At 35.0% G+C, this 19,434-nt stretch overlaps 1 protein-coding gene across 4 annotated transcripts in view; it reads left to right on the forward strand.

Annotated features, from left to right (window-relative positions):
- LOC100368258 (S phase cyclin A-associated protein in the endoplasmic reticulum-like) overlaps window positions 1-18,107 on the forward strand; it is a 78,974-nt gene extending 60,867 nt beyond the window's left edge. For all 4 annotated transcript variants that reach the window (XM_085506891.1, XM_078011589.2, XM_085506893.1 and 1 more), the window contains 2 exons: window positions 1,060-1,117; window positions 16,438-18,107. In XM_085506891.1, coding sequence (XP_085363017.1) covers window positions 1,060-1,117; window positions 16,438-16,538 — 159 coding nt within the window. In that variant the 3' untranslated portion in view covers window positions 16,539-18,107. The remainder of the gene's footprint in view (window positions 1-1,059; window positions 1,118-16,437) is intronic.
- The last annotated feature ends 1,327 nt before the right edge of the window (window positions 18,108-19,434 follow it).

The raw sequence follows: 19,434 nt of genomic DNA on the forward strand, positions 1-19,434 counted from the left end.
AAAAGAATATCCATGCTAATGGAAAGTCTTTTAAGTGGTGCATGATGCAGAGTTAATATGGATGTTTTTTTAATGATATTTTTGATAAAATACATTTTTTCTGGTTAATATATATATATAATCAATATTGGATCATTCATTTGATAATACATTTTTGTGTTGTAATATTGGAGCTCACTGGATTGCCGTGTTTGTGTAGTTGCCAGTCCTCTGAGAAATCCTCATAAATTATTGAGAGTTCAACTGATTAATTTTTTAAAAAGATTCTGAACGAAGGATTTACACGGTGTAGTGAACTTGAATTCTGTGCTGCAAATGACTTCAATATCTTTGATTTAGTGTCTCCATTGGTGCGATTTATGAAGTTGAATTAATTTCAATTTTTTTTTTATAATAAAATTATTGGAATTTATTAAACCTTTTCCCTGTGATGAAAATTTCCTATACAGCTCATGAAAAATCCAATAATTTCTTGCTTTCTTTAATTTTTAAGATCAATATTCAGTGTTTATATTTTGTGTTTATTAGTATTATTATTTTGGATCAAATTATATTTGTATCATTTTCTTCGCCATTTGTTGAGTTTTCTCAACGCAGCATTTTATTGACTTTTAAAGCTCGTCCATATATCATTGATGTGTAAATTTTTTAACTTTTTGCCTTTTGTCAGTTTCCATAAGAATATTGACATTTCTAGTAATGGTGATACCTTATTCATATTACACCAGCAACACCAGATAGATTTCATCCTATTTTTGGCAATAACAATAGACAAAATGAAATTTGGGAATGACACACTAGAAAATATTGATTGATTGGTGCGTCAGGAAACATTGTATTAATATTGGGGTATATGTTACAGTGTAATACGTGTCTGGAAATGGTATGTCTAGCAGCCTGTGTGATCAGTTGCTTTCTCAGCAATTGTAACATTAGACCTAAGGTTGCTGATGCCAAAAGCATTTCCTTTCCAACTGTTTGACTTTCACTATGCTTGCCTTCTCGCTCATTGACAATTATCATGACTCAACTTCTTCTTTTTTTTATCTAACGTTACAGGAAAAAACAAGAGAAAAAGAAAAGCTGAAGCTTCTTCCATCGGTTGCCAAAACTAAAGGTAGGCGTGGATTTCAGATTCCCATGATGCTCTGTTCCTTGCAGTCAAATGGTTTATTTTTAACCTGATTCGCTCTACACAGAATTGTAGCTGGGTGTTCATCTGTCAAAATGTGTACAGCAGAGAGAGAAAAAAAAAATCTTCTCCTTCGCCATTGTGTAACAATTTCTAGCGACTATGCTTAATGGAAAGGAAAAACTGTTTTGTTAGTTTGTGATAATACTATATGCGACTCACTGCTGCGTGTATACATGTCTCTTGGTAGCACTATCCCTGAACGAACCCCCACAGTGAGATAGAATATTTGCCGTTTAAAGATACATCAACTGGCTTCCCAGAAAAAAAAAAATGACCTCCCACGGCTCATTATTAATAACGTGTTTTGCCTGCTTTTTATTCATTCCTTTCTTGTATTGAAGCAACACCGACTTTATCACAGATAGAGACAGCGGGGAGGTTACAGTAACCTATTGTACTGACTGATTTAATGCACTTGCCGTGAAATGAAAATCTTTGCTATCTCTGCATTTCCAAAGATTAATAATTCAAAGGAAAACAGAAAAAAAAAAGATAAAATTAAATTTGAAACTAAAGTCAATAGAATAGCAGGGAGCTGATCGATGTAAAATCCGATATAAAGAATTGACTATTCATAGGCACTCTTTAGCTCACATCAACTTGCTGCAGTAAGAATATTTATGATGTTTGGAGCAGCGTCTCATTTTAATTACATTCTTCATTTGTTCTTGTGTGAACCAACTTTGGTAATCGTCAAATGGCAATGTTAATGCATAACCTTTAATGAAATTATACTCTACGTTGGTTTTCAAAGCAATGAAATCTGATTAGCACTGAATGAGTGAATAAACACTGCTTTATTCGTCAGTTACAGATTGGTATATTTTTTTTATTCACTGAAGGTTTAATTATGGAGAAGTACCAACATGTTGTCTGTTTTTCATAGTTTTTGTATTTCGCTGCACGACGTTGAAAACTCAGTAGGGAATTAGGATTTGAAGTTCCGTTGGGTTCCTATTGGCTGGTATTTACCAGGATTTCAAAGAAATTGCACAGTTACCCCAGCAATTGTCAAGCAATTAAATTCAGTGAAATTCTCAAGAATTCTCATTCATCATGCCTTTTGAAATGAACAACATTTCCTAATAACTGATGTTGGTTTCATCTCAGTTTTATCCTGCCAATATTTGATTCATATTTTCCATCCATTTTAATTTGGACTGTTGTTAAATTTTGTCATTGTTTGGTTTCATGATATCTATTTTTCTCCCTCTGCTTGTCTCAAAAGATTATGCCATCCCTCATACTGTGTGTACAATTACTTGTCCACTTTAACTTCAGTGCTACACAAACCCAAATGCTCCAGCTTATGATACTCTTATTAGCAAAACTTCATGCTAAAATTACCCCCACTCTCAGCTCGTAATCCTATACCCTCAATAAGTAAAGATAATAGAAAATATGGGATTATTGCACTTTAATCATATCCCCCTCTTATTCTTCCTAATTATCGTGCTGTGGTCATTATCTTCCAAATTATCTCATGACCTTCTCCCTGCTAGAGTGGGGTCATTATCCCCCGGTCTCCCCCCATCATGTATTGTCTTTCTCCACATGTGTCCTGGATCGATGGAATTCCAGGATAGATGCATGATCATTATATGAGTGAGCTGGGATTTGTTTTTGCTGACTTTTTAATATGGCTCCATTATCTGAACTCCTTAATATACGACTCTCTCGTGCTCATAAATACATTTATATTATGTGGCTATTTAAGCGGATAATAATGGAGAGAGGGAGCAAGCAAGTTAATTATTTGTGCATTTAGTGTTAAAAGCCTTAATGAAAAACCCCTCTAAAGCTAGCTCTGTGTTGCAGGATTGGTGTCTTTTTTTAATTGTAACTTGCTTTTATTCGGCGTAATTTTTATGATAGCAGTTTTTATGGTCATGGTGGTTTATGTGTATGCCTTAAAAATGTTATGACTTTATTTCATGCTTCAGGCTCTTTAATTTGTTAGATGTTTATTATTGTCTTATTATTATTATTATCTATAACTATAAACCCCCCCCCTCTTTCTCTCTCTCCCTTCTGTCTGTGTCTCTCTCCCTCTCCCCTTCTCGTTCTCACTCTACCCCTCTATTTCTCTCACTATCTTTTGTATCCTCACACGCACCACACACATGCATGCTTTTTTTTTCCCAGATACAATTTCTAGCTTGACTTGCAGAGATGATGAGGACTGACATTGGCGTGCATATTCTTTTTATTGTGATTTATGAATATTAAAGCTTGTTCGTTTCTCTAAAGTATTTTGATTGATGAAGATTCAGTTTTTGTTTGAATGAGCGAGTGCAAATCAAAGCTTGCTTTGGTGCTGCTCTGAGTCTGTCGTGACTTCAGCGTGCACTTAGCCCCAGGCACCGAGTCTAATTCAATGTACAACTAAAAGCCGTTGCCTGCTCCAGAGAGAATAATAATAATTCTCTTTCTCTTTAGCCAGGTATCGGAAATTACATTTTTATTTTTTCTTCTTCTTTATAATGGTGAAAAGAAAGTTGATCCAGTCAACAAAACGGAGATCTCTAATTACACGATGAACTTCTTGTCGCCTTTGTTTGGTTAGGTCAAAGGTTACAGGTGGTGGAATAGCTGCACCATTGTTCTGGATTGCGCGTGGTGCGCATTGCTCACATTGTGCAGTGCCCCAAGGCTCACTGAATAAGTAACTTTTTCTCTCATTACTCAATATATATAGATGCCAGGTATACATACGGTTAGTCTGAATATAGAGCCATTTTATTGTCACTAATGTATATTCGCAGAGCATCCCTACACATCACATGGCTGTTGCTGATGGCTACAATCACTACCGATCTACTATTATTATTACAGGCAATTATATGCACTAACATAAAGACAACAATCAAAATGCTACGTTCCACATTTCCAATAATTTATTTATTTGGGCATTGATAATAATAATAATAAACAACCTTGTCTTTTATTTCATATGTGTGTATAAATCAAAACTTGTCCACAGGCTTAGAATAGATCAGACCAAGGTAATTTCAGTCTTTATATCATTAATGTATAGTGATTATTGTTACTTTATTCTGATTTGGTGGTAGTTATGTTGAATGTATAAGGTGTTATGCACATTTTGTGAATGCAGATGACCAAATTCACATATTTCTGGAAGTTTAGAGTCCCCGAATGAACTTCTGCATATTTCTGCATATTCTTGGGGTCCAGCCAAAACAGCACCCTACAATGCGTCTCTGTTCTTTGCCATCTCTTGAAATAATTCTATATTTTAGACATATTAATTATTTTCTATTATACTAGGTACCTAAACACGCATTCATACATTCACCTAGATAAACTGCTGTTGTGAAACTGTAATTCCAGTCAGTATATGACTGTTTGCCATTTGATTAGTGAAAAAAAAATTTTTTTAGAATAATCTTGGTTGTTGTTAGTATACTGATTTTCTGGGTGTGAATAATTTCATGGGTGGATGGGGATGGGTGAGAATTTAGATACGACCGATGATTTGCATGCAATTTATGACATAGTAGACCTTACACAAACATATTCACAGATTTAAAACCAGAATAATACAAAAATTAATGTGGTGTGTTAAAATGTTTTGTAAACATTATATACGACTTAAAAAAATCCCCCCAAAAAATGCAGAATTTACATTATATATTTAGAAATGAAGTTCATGAAATTACTTGTGTTTATCTCACTTCAATCTTACTCTTGGCAGTTATATACGAGTCTTTTTATCTCTTTACTCATTTAGAAATTAAGTCAATATATGCTAAGATATGCCGCTGATTCTATCATTATCAGCAGAATTAAAACTATGTGCATTTATTAATAGTACGCTGCTGGCTGGGGCAATGGTCGTCTGAAATCTGTGAATATTGAGCGAGTGAAAAAGCTACAAGCTTGTATTTGCTCACTGACCCTAGTAAAAGTATCTAGATTTTAAGCATCATTGTAGCGATTAAAAATTGAACACTCTTCGTCGTTGTCTGTTGCCGCGAGTAACGGCATCAGGAATATTTTCTGTAGGCTGGGATTCGCTTAAATTGTTTCTTCTTTTTTTCTGCTGCTGATAAACTGAACTGGAAAATCGAGTTAATTTTAATATGGAGATAAGAATCTGTAGAGCGTGCACAAAGATAAAGAATTAGGGTTAGCTATCATTCATCTGATTACCCAGCATTTATAGATATCCTCAGTGTTTTTTTTGCGGAATATCAGCGTTCACTGTTGTTCCCTGGCAGTTAACTGAGAAATTTCAATGGATTTTACACACATGTTAAATGTGGCTTGTTTATTTTTTACACTCCTGTAAACTGTACAGTTTTCTTTAATCTCGTGGTGATCACTTTAGTCAGATTGCAGTGCTAATCTCATAATCCACTGTCTTCTATGCTGCTCTAATTTGTTATTCTGTGAGTGAAATTTTTTTTCTGAACATCAGTAAAGATCTAGAATATTTTCGCCATGCTGTGTAAAACACGAAACAGTTTTGATAGCAATGTTAGCAAGCACAAAATATCTCAACCACCTAAATTTGTGTTCATTGTATAGCCTTGACCACCTAACCTGGTATTCATTGTACAGTCTTGACTACCTAGCTCAGTGTTCATTGTATAACATTGACCACCAAACTCAAATTACGATTGTATAATCTTGACCACCTAACTTGGTATTAATTGCATTATCTGGACTACCTAACTCAGTGTTCATTGTATAGTCTTAATCATCTAACTCAAGAGTTCATTGTATAACCTTGATCACTTAACTTATTATTCAAACTGTGGGTTACTGATGCACGTCATTTGATTTGAAATGGTCAACTAACAGCCATTTCCCAGACATAGTGGGTTACTGGCAAAATGGCCAACAGTCAGCCATTTCTCAAGTTGGTTACTGACACATGTCATTTGATTCAAAATGGCCAATAGACAGTCATTTTCAAGACATAGTGGGTTACTGTCATTTGATTCAAAATGGCGAACTGACAACTATTTCTCAAGTTGGCTACAAACATGTGTTATTTGATTCAAAATGGCCAACGAACAGCCATTTCTCAAGTGGGTTACTGACATTTGGGTCAAAATGGCCAACTGCCATTTCCCAGACTTAGTCCAATTTGCTCAAAATTGACATCATCAAGACATAACAGTTTGTCAGCGTTGTATAGGCAGGTTATATAGTCCATGTGAGGCAATACATAACAGGGACTATGTCATCATTTCATGGACAATGTTGGTGTTGTTTTCTTATAGCGGTAATTTTTTTACTGTTGCTGCATCTATCAGCGTGGACCCCCCTTGTATCAGAATGGTATCGTCCACCGGTAGAAAGCATTAGGCCTTTACCAAATTCAGCTCGTTCACAAACAATGATACTAAGACTGTGAAGATTGATGTTAGTTGGTCCAGACATCTGTGTCTCCGCTCACTGGATTTCTATCTCCTTCATGATGTTATCAGTACTACTAGTCTCAACCAGAATATTTCCCCAAACACTCCTTGTATAATTTCAAATTGAATCTTTGCCATTCCCAAGTGATTCACTAGTGCCACTACTGAAGTATAGACGACACAGATGTGGATTTCCTTGTTTTGCTTTTTATTCTTAAAATATCACTGGATGGGTAGGGGTGGCGGTCAGATGGATGTGTTGCTGAGTGCCACTTTGACCTCTCCTTGAAAACTGGGAGGTGAGATGTTAGCACTCGCACACTGAATCTGTGAGTTTATTGATTCAAATTATAGTATTTCATAGAATGAATCTTAACACAAAACCTGCTAAAACCCGCCACAGACATACCAAATCAATGTGAAAGAAAAGTCAGCTGGCAATGTTAAACTAACAATTTCCACACAAAAAATATAAATTTTCAGACCTGATTGGAGATATTGTTGTCTTAAAATTCTCATTGTTGTATTGACCCTTACCATAACGATTCATAACGTGAAAATAAAATTGAGGTCAGTGGATAAAAAAATTGTACCATTTTCATGGTATGGAAAGCATTTCATCCTATGTACAAATTTTTGTGCATTGACTTTTAAAATAAATTTCATTTAATTTTTGTTTTTTATATTCAGTTGAGAATTTCTCTCTTTTAATTGTCAGTCTTCCATATTGCATTGTCATACACTGAGTATATTCAAGACCTAAATTTCTCTCCCATAATGCATTGCCCTATGCTCAGTAACATGCTCAATAGATGCAATACTTGAATTTCTCTCCCATAATGCATTGTCATATGCTCAGTAACATGCTCAGTGGATAAAAAACTTGAATTTCTCTCCAATAATGTATTGTCATTTGAAACATGAAACTAAAGTCAACTTTTTGTCATTTTTCTAAAAATAAACATGCCTTCATGTTTTAATGTTTTCCAAAATGAGAAATAATGTCTATTAGATTCAAAATTAACAAAGAAATAATAGAAAATGAAATAAAAGTTTGGAAAATGTTGCACGTATATTTTGGAGAGAAAAATGTTCAAAGGGTTACCATATTTGCTTCGTTACATGTGTCTATGGTTAAATCATGTTGTATTTTAAGGAATAATTCAATTACTATAAATACAATTTTTAGTTCACAAGCGATTTGTTTTTTCATTTTCAGTTCTAAATCATTATTTATATAATTTTTGACAAGGAGTCATGCAACTTGCACAAAATTTTATCCTCATGACCATTCTTGGATAGTCGGGTCTCAACAATTACTTGCAGCAAAAAATTGACTATCTACAATATAGTATCGGCTCTAATGTCAGCACATGCATTTACCTAAATTACTGAAATGTTTGTATGGTCAAAATAATATTTTAAAGTGCAACGGTCTGTCTGTCTGTCTGTCTGTCTGTCTGTCTGTCTGTCAAATTAGTCTTGTCACATGTGTCATACAATCCACTGCTCAGTGAAAATGTTCACTGGTATGAAACTTCATAATTTTTCCTTTTTTATAATATTACAACGTGAGAATTTGTCTCTGATGAGCTTAAAATCAGTTCATAAAACACGATTGTCATCTTGGTAATTCACCACTAATTGTAAGTGCTCTATGTCGGCCATCTTTACAGGATTTGGGGTTATGACTTACAACTATTAAACCTGCTTATGGTGGTAATTAGTAATTAGTAAGTAAAATTCACAGCTTCGAGGTTTAATATCCATTGGAGCCTTGCTTTTCACTCAGTACAAAAGGTCACACTATTAATGACTGACGCATGAGTCTGTGCTGGCACTGCATAGGATACAGACCGTGTATGTCATTCCAGCTAACTGTAAAATCACTTTTGTTGCGTGATATTAATGCAAAATGTCAAAAACTTTAGGTTTTGTTCTAAGTAATATTCAAATTGGCAACTTTTATCGACAGTGTTACCATAGTAATGTAGGAATAAAGAAGCACAGCATGGAATGAAAAAAACAAGTGTTTAATTGCATGGGTAATTTTGAATAAAATAATGTTGGTTAATAGAATGTTCTGATTCTGTTCGAATACCGTGCAATTTGTAATCAGTCAAATATCCTGTGGCAAAATATTCCATATGTTATGACTGCAGGCTTTCATCTCGTATTCATGTGCATAGAACAAAGACTTTCTAGACGGCTGTCAGTTTTGTCGAACTGGTTCACAAACGTTTGATAATTTTGTGTAAAACAATCATCAATGCTTAGTTATATATAGTTTTACTCATTGAACTAATCACCTAATTGTTACCGTGCAGAAACATGATTTCATTGTTATTAACAACCACATACTGGAAGTAACACAATGCTGAAAAACTATGATTAATTATAAAAATGGAAAGTTTAAAACTTTTTATTATATTTATTTATATTCAGATATGTTCAGAATTATACTTTATTGAGAACTTTAAAATGTTGCTTTGATTTCATTTAAATTAGTTTTACAAATGAATTCAAAAGTTATTTTACAGATGTACTATTGCATTGAATTACTGGTATGTACCATTAATTTAAAGTGCATGTTCATTTGCATATAAGTCATTATTATGCCAAGTGAATGCTTATTGACTAGAGTGTAAAAGAATACTTTTATTTTATGATAAGTTATTATCCGTATACGCGTACGTGATCATGTATGCATGTATGATTGCATACCTGTACGTGATCGCATACGCATACGTGATCATGTACGCATGTATGATTGCATACCTGTACGTGATCGCATACGCATACGTGATCATGTACGCATGTAAGATTGCATACCTGTACGTGATCGCATACGCATACGTGATCATGTACGCATGTATGATTGCATACCTGTACGTGATCGCATACGCATACGTAATCATGTACGCATGTATGATTGCATACCTGTACGTGATCGCATACGCATACGTGATCATGTACGCATGTATGATTGCATACCTGTACGTGATTGTATACGCGTACGTGATCATGTACGCATGTATGATTGCATACCTGTACGTGATCGCATACGCATACGTGATCATGTACGCATGTATGATTGCATACCTGTACGTGATTGTATACGCGTACGTGATCATGTACGCATGTATGATTGCATACCTGTACGTGATCGCATACGCATACGTGATCATGTACGCATGTATGATTGCATACCTGTACGTGATCGCATACGCATATGTAATCATGTACGCATGTGTGATTGCATACGTGATCGTATATGCATGTATGATTGCATACCTGTACGTGATCGTATACGCGTACGTGATCATGTACGCATATATGATTGCATACCTGTACGTGATTGTATACGCGTACGTGATCATGTATGCATATATGATTGCATATCTATACGTGATCGTATACACATACGTGATCATGTATGCATATATGATTGCATATCTATACGTGATCGTATACACATACGTGATCATGTACACATGCGTTGTTGCATACACGTACATAATTGTATAGATGTATGTGAACATATATAGTGACTGTTTTTCAAGATATTAGGCATAGAACACCTGTCTATTTGTTTGTTTTTGTGTACTATAATCTTGCGGACAAGTTGTCTTTGTGTCTCATGTTTCTTAGTTTGTTGCCGTAGTATATTTATGAAGTTCAGTATCGGTTTGTTTTAATGTCTGTCTGGCCCAACACAAATCACTGGTTGGCTAACTCTCTTGACAGTTAACTGTTAATACCTCTTAAATGCTGTGATATTAAAAGCTTCACTTTGTCTCAATTAAAAGATATCCTTCAAGCATTTAAAAAAAAAAAAAAAAAACACATGAGGTACAGCCTATATAGTAATTTTTGTTTCCCTCCTTCATTCGAATTCCCCATCCCTTGGGGACAGTTACGCTTTTGTTCCCCCTCATCACCTTGACGCTTTACTTAACCAGTGACAATACCAGCCTAATGGTCGACTGATAACTATCTTTTATTTTTATTTCTCTATATGAATTATGACTTGGTGAAGTTTGAAATATAGAGTGAGGTTTGAAATGTAGCCTGAGGCTGGAGAGTCACACAGGAAGTACATTAGTCCATATTTTGATTTCCACCCCATACCCTTATATGCACATTTACCATGACATCTGTGTCATTCATGCAAGGGAAGTGATTGCACGCTTCTCGCTCTGTTGTCTTTATCTATCCTATGGGAATTCCATCATGATTATTGATACATGCCGTTTTCCATTCTCTCTTAATATCGTCAGTTTATTTTATTTTATTTTTTTACATCTACCTCTATTGTGAGTAGCCGGCTGTAATATTAATAAAATCTCCATGTTTTATTAGTTTATGGTTAATTTTCACAGCCGTGTGTGCCGTGCTCTTGGCCGGAACAAAAGCATGCACATGTCAACCTAGCGATGTTTACGCTCCAATTGGCATGAGAACCATGTTTATATAACTCTCTGCTCTATGAATATATTCGTGATCTTTTTTTTTTCATGCTGCTGGGAGTCGGTAAAGTTCTGTCAACATTGTGCAGGAAACTTCATTAAGCTGTTGTTTTAATAATTGTACAAAACACACACAAGTTGTCCTTTGAGTGGATATGCATGACGATTCACGCTGCTCCACCCAAAAGCTAACAGATCATCTACTTTACACGCATAGTTTACTTTTAAAATTTTCTAGCAAGCGAGACAAGTTTGACTTGTTGGCTTCCAAGTCAGTGTCAATATTATATCAGTGTCTTTTGCCAGTTGATTTGTTGGACAATAGACCGGGGACAACGTATAGCTGAATGTCAATGGAGGATTGTTGTGGCTTTGTGTTCATTGTGTCAGACCTGTCTGTTAGCGGATAAAAGGATTCTCTCGATTGAATATCGACAAAGAATGCCTGTCATACATTAAGACTTTATTTCCTTGTAGTATGCCTCAAGATGCGATGATGGTGATGCCCACAGTGCCTGGGTTCACGGAAACATTTCTTACATTCAAGCAACCCATGTCCCGATGAAAATTATTTCCTTAATTGAGAACTAAACACTATCATTATTAAATGTTCCAGTTATTTCTGTGTGTTTTTCTATAAAACTGGGCTCTATTCAACGTTTTTATCAGGATGTTTTTAGTCAGTTGCGCCTACATAAACAAAAGGTTGTTTTTCTTTATTATGAAAATTACTTAACTCAAAGAGAAAGCTTTTTACGTGAAGTGTATTTCGTTTTTGCTGTATATGCTTTTCGCTGTGCAAGTCCTTTCATAGCTATGCTGTGTAAGCAGTTAAAACCGTTCTCATGTAAGCATAATGCTGTGTTGTTAATATCGTTGTGATATTGGACAATGCTATTGCACAGCAGGGCAGTATTACAGGGCAATAGTATTGCAGTGGTGACAAGTGCCTCTTGTAGGCACAGTGTAACGAGGGAATTTTACATTTTATACTTAGTCTGGCAAAATACATCAAACTATTTTGAGGCTGTGCTAATAATAGAATGGCTAATTGTTGTGATAACACGACCAACTCGCTCTGCATCATGACGTACGCTGGACGTTTATCAAGCATTACCGACATTTTATTATTATTATAATCAATAAATCATTTATTTGTTTTCATTTTCCTGTTATAGTTTTTGTTATGTTCAATGTTTGATTGGTTCTGCTATGACCTGTGTGTTGCATTCAACTGACCCATGTACGTTACGCCTCGTTATATAATAACAAAACACTGTACTAATAGATCTGTACGCAACTTTAATCTTACCATCCTTTGTACCAATATATGGACGAAAATTAAACGCTGTTCCCGGGAGGATTGCCAATGTATGGAGTTGTGTGTGTGCTGGGCATAATGAGTTTGAAGTTTAATCAGTGGGACCGTGTGAGGCCTGGGGCATAACACAGTTTTAATCTTGGTAGGTTGGTTTAATTAGTTGGTTGGGTATCAGTGTGTAGTATCCTGTGAAATGCCTCGGATCATCATTCATAGCTGGACTAATTTCTCCTTTTCTTTTATTAGACTTTTTTTTTGTACTGATAAATGTCTGCTAGACTACACCTGTGCTCTGTCAGTGTGATGGATACTGTGAATCCCGAGACTATTTTTGTAGAGGTGGAGGGGTATAGAGGTTAGGCACTTTCATAATGGGGAGGGGGACACAAGGCGACTGGGAAATTAACAGGATGTCATAGTCGGCTACTGACCTGCCGTGGATGTCTTGAAACTAAGAAATAAAGAGGGCTTTCATAATTCTGTTACTGGGTATTATATTGTATGTGATAAATATTGGGAATATAGATAGAGGAGGAAGGTTTCAGAACAACAGAGTTTAGGTTTCTTTACGATATATGATGATGTCAAAAATTGTTATTGCAAGTAATTTTTGTTGTTGAGAATATTCACGAGTATCGAAATTAATTCTTTTTTTTTAAAGACGATGGTGAAATGTTCGCTACTACATCCATGATTTTTCCTGTCTCATGTAATTCATGAAACATTTGACAGGTCATATATGGGAAGTGATGGTGATAAGCACTGTATGTGTACGTTATCATGATTTTTACCTAAAGTTCACGAGCTATACCCATTATCTATAGAGAGATTTAAATAGAAGTATTCTATTTTTAAAAAGTACAGGGACCAGTGGTTTATCTTTATCCTAATAAGGAAATCATAGTCCGGGATGATAATTATTCTATGATTAAGCATAATCGTCCTAGGGCGGTGTGTTTTTAATAGATGAAGAAAATTATTCCAAGTTATCATTGGTTCTTTTCATCACGGAACATTTATATTAAATGTACACATTGAATAGTGTGTTTGTTATTACATTCCTCAGTCTATTGGTTGTAATGACTAAATTAATTAGTATATCATTGGTAACATACAAAGAAAACTATTGTGAATTGAACGAGATTGTGTACCGATGTCATTTGCAGTAAGGGAATATATTATGCCTGGTAGATTGTTAATGAGTTACTAATGGTGAAGTGTATTTCATCTTTGCCTGCTGTTTACTCCCTAGCTTTATGATAAATATAACCATGAATTGTGTCTTAACATCAATCTTAGTACTGAATGTACTGTTGTTGAGAAGCGTTAATGATGACTAAATGCAAATATGGGCAATAAAATTTATGTAAAACAAATTACATCGCAGTGGTTCCCCCCACAGAGTTGCGGAGAATACAATGATCGGGTAAAAAGGAATTTTTTTTTTATTGCTTTTTATTCTGTTTTTTTGCTCATGGAGAGAATCGTTAATATACCTTAAATCTTTAATTTAGGAAATTGTCATGTCAATGTAGGTCATCACATTTTGTAATTCATGTATTCTTATAATAGTGTCACTAATTAAAATGATATTTTACAAATTATATAATGCCTACATTGATCCCATAAAATGTCTATGTGCAGTAAATATTTATGCTGGAAATTTTTTTTTTTTTCTGCAAAAATCGTGAATGAAAAAACAGTCGCTAGCTACTGTCACAGTATTTGAATTCTTACGTTTTATGTTAATAATTATTGCTGGCAATATAACTACATGTTGTATATAATTTTGTGGGGTTCTTTTGACATTATTTCACCATTGATAAGTTGCAATTAAGAATACCACGCTTTAGTCACTGAACCTATCACTTGAAAAAGCAAGAGACTAATTTCATGGGTGACGTATCTGACAAGTTTTGACGACACAAATGAATATTATACACAGTATTAAAAGGCCTTTACGTACTGGTGGAAACAAAAGCAGTTATCGATGTGTCGGCGTGGTTTTGTCTTTCCACAAAAACTCAATTAGTATTGCATTGTGAGCTACGCATACCCATCCTAATGGAGTACGACAGCTCCCGAAATATGATACTTATAAAGCCTGTTTTTAACACCGAAGTTGACAGGATATTTTTCAGTTGGCAACTATAATATAAATTGTCATGTGGAAAAGGAATGTTTTTCAAGGTGTTGGGGTTGATGGCGTGATTAATGGTAAGTGACAGGCAGAGTGGATACGGCAGCTACTTGATACTAATAGTATGCGATGTTAAGGAAACTTATTGTCTTGCAATTAAAGCCATGTCTACACATGTGCCTATGCTAGGAACAAATCATTTCTCACTAACCACAGAGTCGGACTGTGGCTGTTTAATCTCAGTATTCAGCTGTATGATATCGTATCCATGTATATTTTTTTAATTCATCATACTTCCCATTCATTGCCTGTTTACCGAGATCAATGCCAATTATTGTTGTAATTTGGAATATCCTCTTTTAGACCCGTGTGACTTTCCCTTAATTCAGAACTAGCATCCGATTTCTTTTATGTTTCGTGGTAACTGTAGCAGTGCTTCAATTTCAAGTTCAAGTTTAAGGTTTCGGTAAAACTTCCTATTTGTAAGGCTTGTATTTCACATGGCCACATTTAAAAACAACTTAGATTGCAGTTATCAATAAATGTTCTACAGATGGTTGTGCCGAAATGTACGAAATAAGGATATATTGTGATAGTGGATATCTGATGACTGAAAGTCAATTTCAAAATTTGGAGTCGGCTTTGCTTACTTTTGTATTTATTCTCAATCACTCTCATGTGTGTTCTGAAAAGAAACATTTTTTCCATCGTAATTCAAATTTACATCTTTTGAAAAAAAAGAAAGCATTTTTTTTTTATCCATGTGGAATCAGTTTTTATTCTGTTTATTCACCAATTACATATATCTCAGAAATTTATTCAGATTTTGAATAACAATAACACTTATTGTGAAATGCATTATCCCTGGAAATGTTGAAATTGTCTTTTCATATTACGTCTGAGTTAATATTTTGTAGAATTTCTATCGATGTAATGAATAGTCTGACCCCTATCAAATTTCTGTTGTTGAGAGACAAAAAAAATATTGAAGTAAAATATTTGGATTTGAAAGTGTTGTTGCCACTCTGCTGTCACAACAAAACATGGTAGCTGTGAATCACTCTTTGACATATAAATGATTTCTACAACTTTGTATTTGTGGTAATCACTCTAACTATTATCATGCGCACTCTGTGATATTTATACTACTTGAATGGTACTAAGCTAATTTAAGCAATAAATGGCCTGGCTCATTTGATGCCGTATAGATGAATTGCCGCTAAATGGTTTGTCGCTCTTTTCAAGAGTTTCAACAAAATGCCCTTGTTGGTGAATAGTATTTAGTCCTGCAGAGTTCACTCCAAATGTTCCATCTACTTTGAAAGTAGGAAGTAAATTATCAACGCGAAGGAAAGAATTAAGTTGCCACAATGCAGCTGGTGAATTGGCTGCTATTTGCGGCTGTTTTACGGGATGGGAATTCACATTTATAAGAACTCGTTCAAATCACCACAGATGGGCTTAGTTGTCGAGATGTTAATGTGGATAACAACAGTGTGTGGTCGCAAACTCAAACCAGTTCCATTTCCTTGCAATTTACGTTTTGCCGTGAAATGATTGTAGCACTAGTGCAATCTGTGTGCTTTTCCGTGGATTGCTTCACAAGAAGAAGGGGTCAGCTCTAGAGGTCACACAAATTATCCCAGAATTTTTAACTCAAATGGCATCAATGGAAAGTTGGGGTCTGTTTGACTGACAACATGGGAATATGAAATGATAGCTCAGGATAGTATAGTGCAATGGAAATGTGTTCTACACCAGAGGTGATTCTATTTTCGGAACTGTAAAAAAATAATGCATCATGGTAGTATAATTCCAAATATATCAAGGTCTGGTAGAGTGGAAACATATTTATTGGGGTGTATTATGTAGGTCAGAGACATTTTAACCTTTTGTCTGCTTATTGTTTTTTGTCATTATAGACAAAGAAAAAGACAAGGATGGTTTGTCAAGAATGATGTTAGAGTCCCGATTTCCAGAAACATGGTGGGATCATGCCAAGAAGTTCTTTGAAGAGAAATGACAACAAAGATCTCTGCTGTTATAATCTGTTATGTTTTTCTTTTCATACATGAAAAAAAAAAAGTGTTCTGTATGCTTCCCACTCATTGGTTCTCACTGTTTATGCAAATTCTGCACCTGTCATTAACTAATCAGAAAGTGCTTTGACCTGCTGCATATTTTTATTGTAATTACCATGGAAACACCCTCGGCAAATAGCAATGAATGTTTTTGTTTGACTGTTTCCATGCTTTTTGTTTCTATGCATGTATGATCATGCTTACCATATTAGTTCTATTAAAAACACAAATTGCCAATAGAACGTCACAGAAACCCCCAAACTGTCTTCACTGTATACCCGATCATTGATACCTGTCATTTTGGGTAAATGTATGCACTACAAATAGAGCAAACACGGCATTACAAAACACCACAAAATGCACGCTCAGACATTACACGGTCACATGGACCTGATTTATGTGTGTCAACTTGGTTTATTGACTTTGTGCACATGCTGTGGAGTTTATGCAGTAAAACGTTCATAGTACTGCTGTGTTGTATACGCTTCACAGTGCCCTGAGGTATTAAGTAATTCGTCAGTACTATGACTTTAATATTCACCCATCGTTCCACCTTTGTAGTTGATGCGTTCTATCTAAGTAACCATGTATCAATCATACCATACCCTTCCCTATTTCTTTTTAATTTAAAGAAGAAGAAAAATATTGTGTGACTATATTTAGGAAATTGGCATCTTATTTCAATAAATAAGAATGACTATAATTAAGTATTATTAATTGCTGTTTCATCAGAAGAGATGTTAATATCTGTTATTCAACTTGTATTACTATACAATTCTCACATACCAGACTATTATCCATGTTTGACTCTCGATATTGTTAATATAACATTAATGGAAGAGTAAATCTGAATATTGACCAAGTTGTGAGTGTGAAAATAGTTGCTCACCTATTTTCATTTTCATAGTGTTTGAGAATTTGAGAAGTTTTGGGGAGACAGGACATTTATTTTAAAAACTTGTTTTCTAAGTGATTAAAGAGCTTAATTCCAAATAAATATTTCTAATTTTGTCTAATTTAACCATATGATGATAAAGTTTTGTCAATACCTATTCTCTCTGATCACTTTTTCTTAGATTTGTACAATTGATTCACTCTGATTTATTAAATTCTGAGCTTTAAGCAAGTTTGCGACCTTGAGGTGAAAGGTAATTAAGGTCAAAATTGAAATAAAACTTGCGCATACTAATTAAGGAGCATTGTGTGTGTGTGCGCTATTTTACTAGTTAATTCTATGTGGGTATATTCTGTAAGGTAAATTGAATGGATTTCAACGTCCTACCTTATAATATATTGTATCTCAGTTGATGTTTTCTACTGCTGCAAAGCTGTTTTGACCAAAGCATTCAGATTTATTTTGTGTTTTCTTTTTAAAAATATAAATATATTAATTTCTATACATTTTGTACAAATGGCAGTTGTCAATGTTTTATTCTCCTTTATTGTATACCATATTTGTTTTGTTGCTGTTTTGTTTGGAAACTTTGAAATAAATGTCACTGTTTTTTTAACATCTGGAGGTGTCGTCATTACATTTGTACCATATTTGTTCTATTAAGTGCACTTAAATCAGCTATTGCATTTACTATATGCTAGATCATGAATTTGTGTGCAGTGCAGGAAAAAATGATTTGCCATGGTTTCCGCCTTGTTTTCAATTTTGTGATTCTTTGTGAATCCTTCGTGTAACACTATTACGAACTGAAAGCACCCTCTGCTGACTAGAGAGGTTATGTATCGGCTAAATAAATATTCAGTTCTCTAATCAAGCTGGCAAGACTCTTGAAAATAGGAACAGAAGTTTCCACTACACCAAATAATGACCTATTCTGAAACAAACACTGAAGTGTACAGACAAAGAGGGTTTTGAATCTATTGGTTGACAGATTTTTGCTCACCGATGATCTTCACAACAAATGTCATCTTTGTCGTCAAGTGTTACCATTTATCTCAGTATGGTGTGTGTTTCACCTGACAAGTGGAATAAACAAACTCAAAGATGTCCAGAGATCAAGGTTGTTACTGTTAAAAATATTTCCCAAAAATGTCAATTGTAGGAAGAGAGCTGATACTTACACTTTTTACAAAGTCTTCTTGAACATCAGTCTGCCAAGTAAGGCAGTATATAGAAATGCTACAACACTAGCAGCACAGAGATGGGGTGGGGTGCAGAGGGGGCGATCGCCCCTGGAAAAAAAATAGGGGCGTCACCCCTCCAAAATGAAGCTGAAACCCTTTGTGTCAGCAAAATTTGCCCCTCAAAATGCAGGAAATAGAGGGTTTCAGAGGGTCTAGATTTCAAAATTTATAAGGGAGAGCATGCCTCCGGACCCCCTAGTAAGGTTGCACCTTCAGCCCAAGGTTATTGAGCAGATCTCACCCCCTCATGCAAAATGTCAAGCTGCTGCCTCTTGATAGTTACCAACAAGGTGTGACAATGTCATAACCATAACCTACATTTTAGCTTTTTAGCTCTCTCGCAATGAAAACAAGATTCTTGTCAAGTGCATGCACATAAGCAACACTATCATAATACTATCTCAGACATGGAGACAAATTAACGTGGGCCCTAAGATGTTTTTAAATCTCTGGCCTAAGCAGAGCCCCCACAAGTGAACACAAGAGACTGTTCTGTTGGGACAACATTGATGTTTAAGTGGTTTCTCTATATTCTCTGATAATTGCAACACTCACTGTCAACAATGACACTAATAGTTCCATCGTTGCCAATTCAGGGATGGACTCACTATTGCTTTCGTAGGTAGGTTTTCTGTCTCATGGCTCAGAGTTTCTGACAATCCAACAGAGAGACATGTCTGCAACCCCAAAGCTGTTTCA

Source organism: Saccoglossus kowalevskii, chromosome 13 (assembly GCF_978046115.1).
Source record: "Saccoglossus kowalevskii chromosome 13, keSacKowa6.1, whole genome shotgun sequence".
NCBI classification, from domain to species: domain Eukaryota; kingdom Metazoa; phylum Hemichordata; class Enteropneusta; family Harrimaniidae; genus Saccoglossus; species Saccoglossus kowalevskii.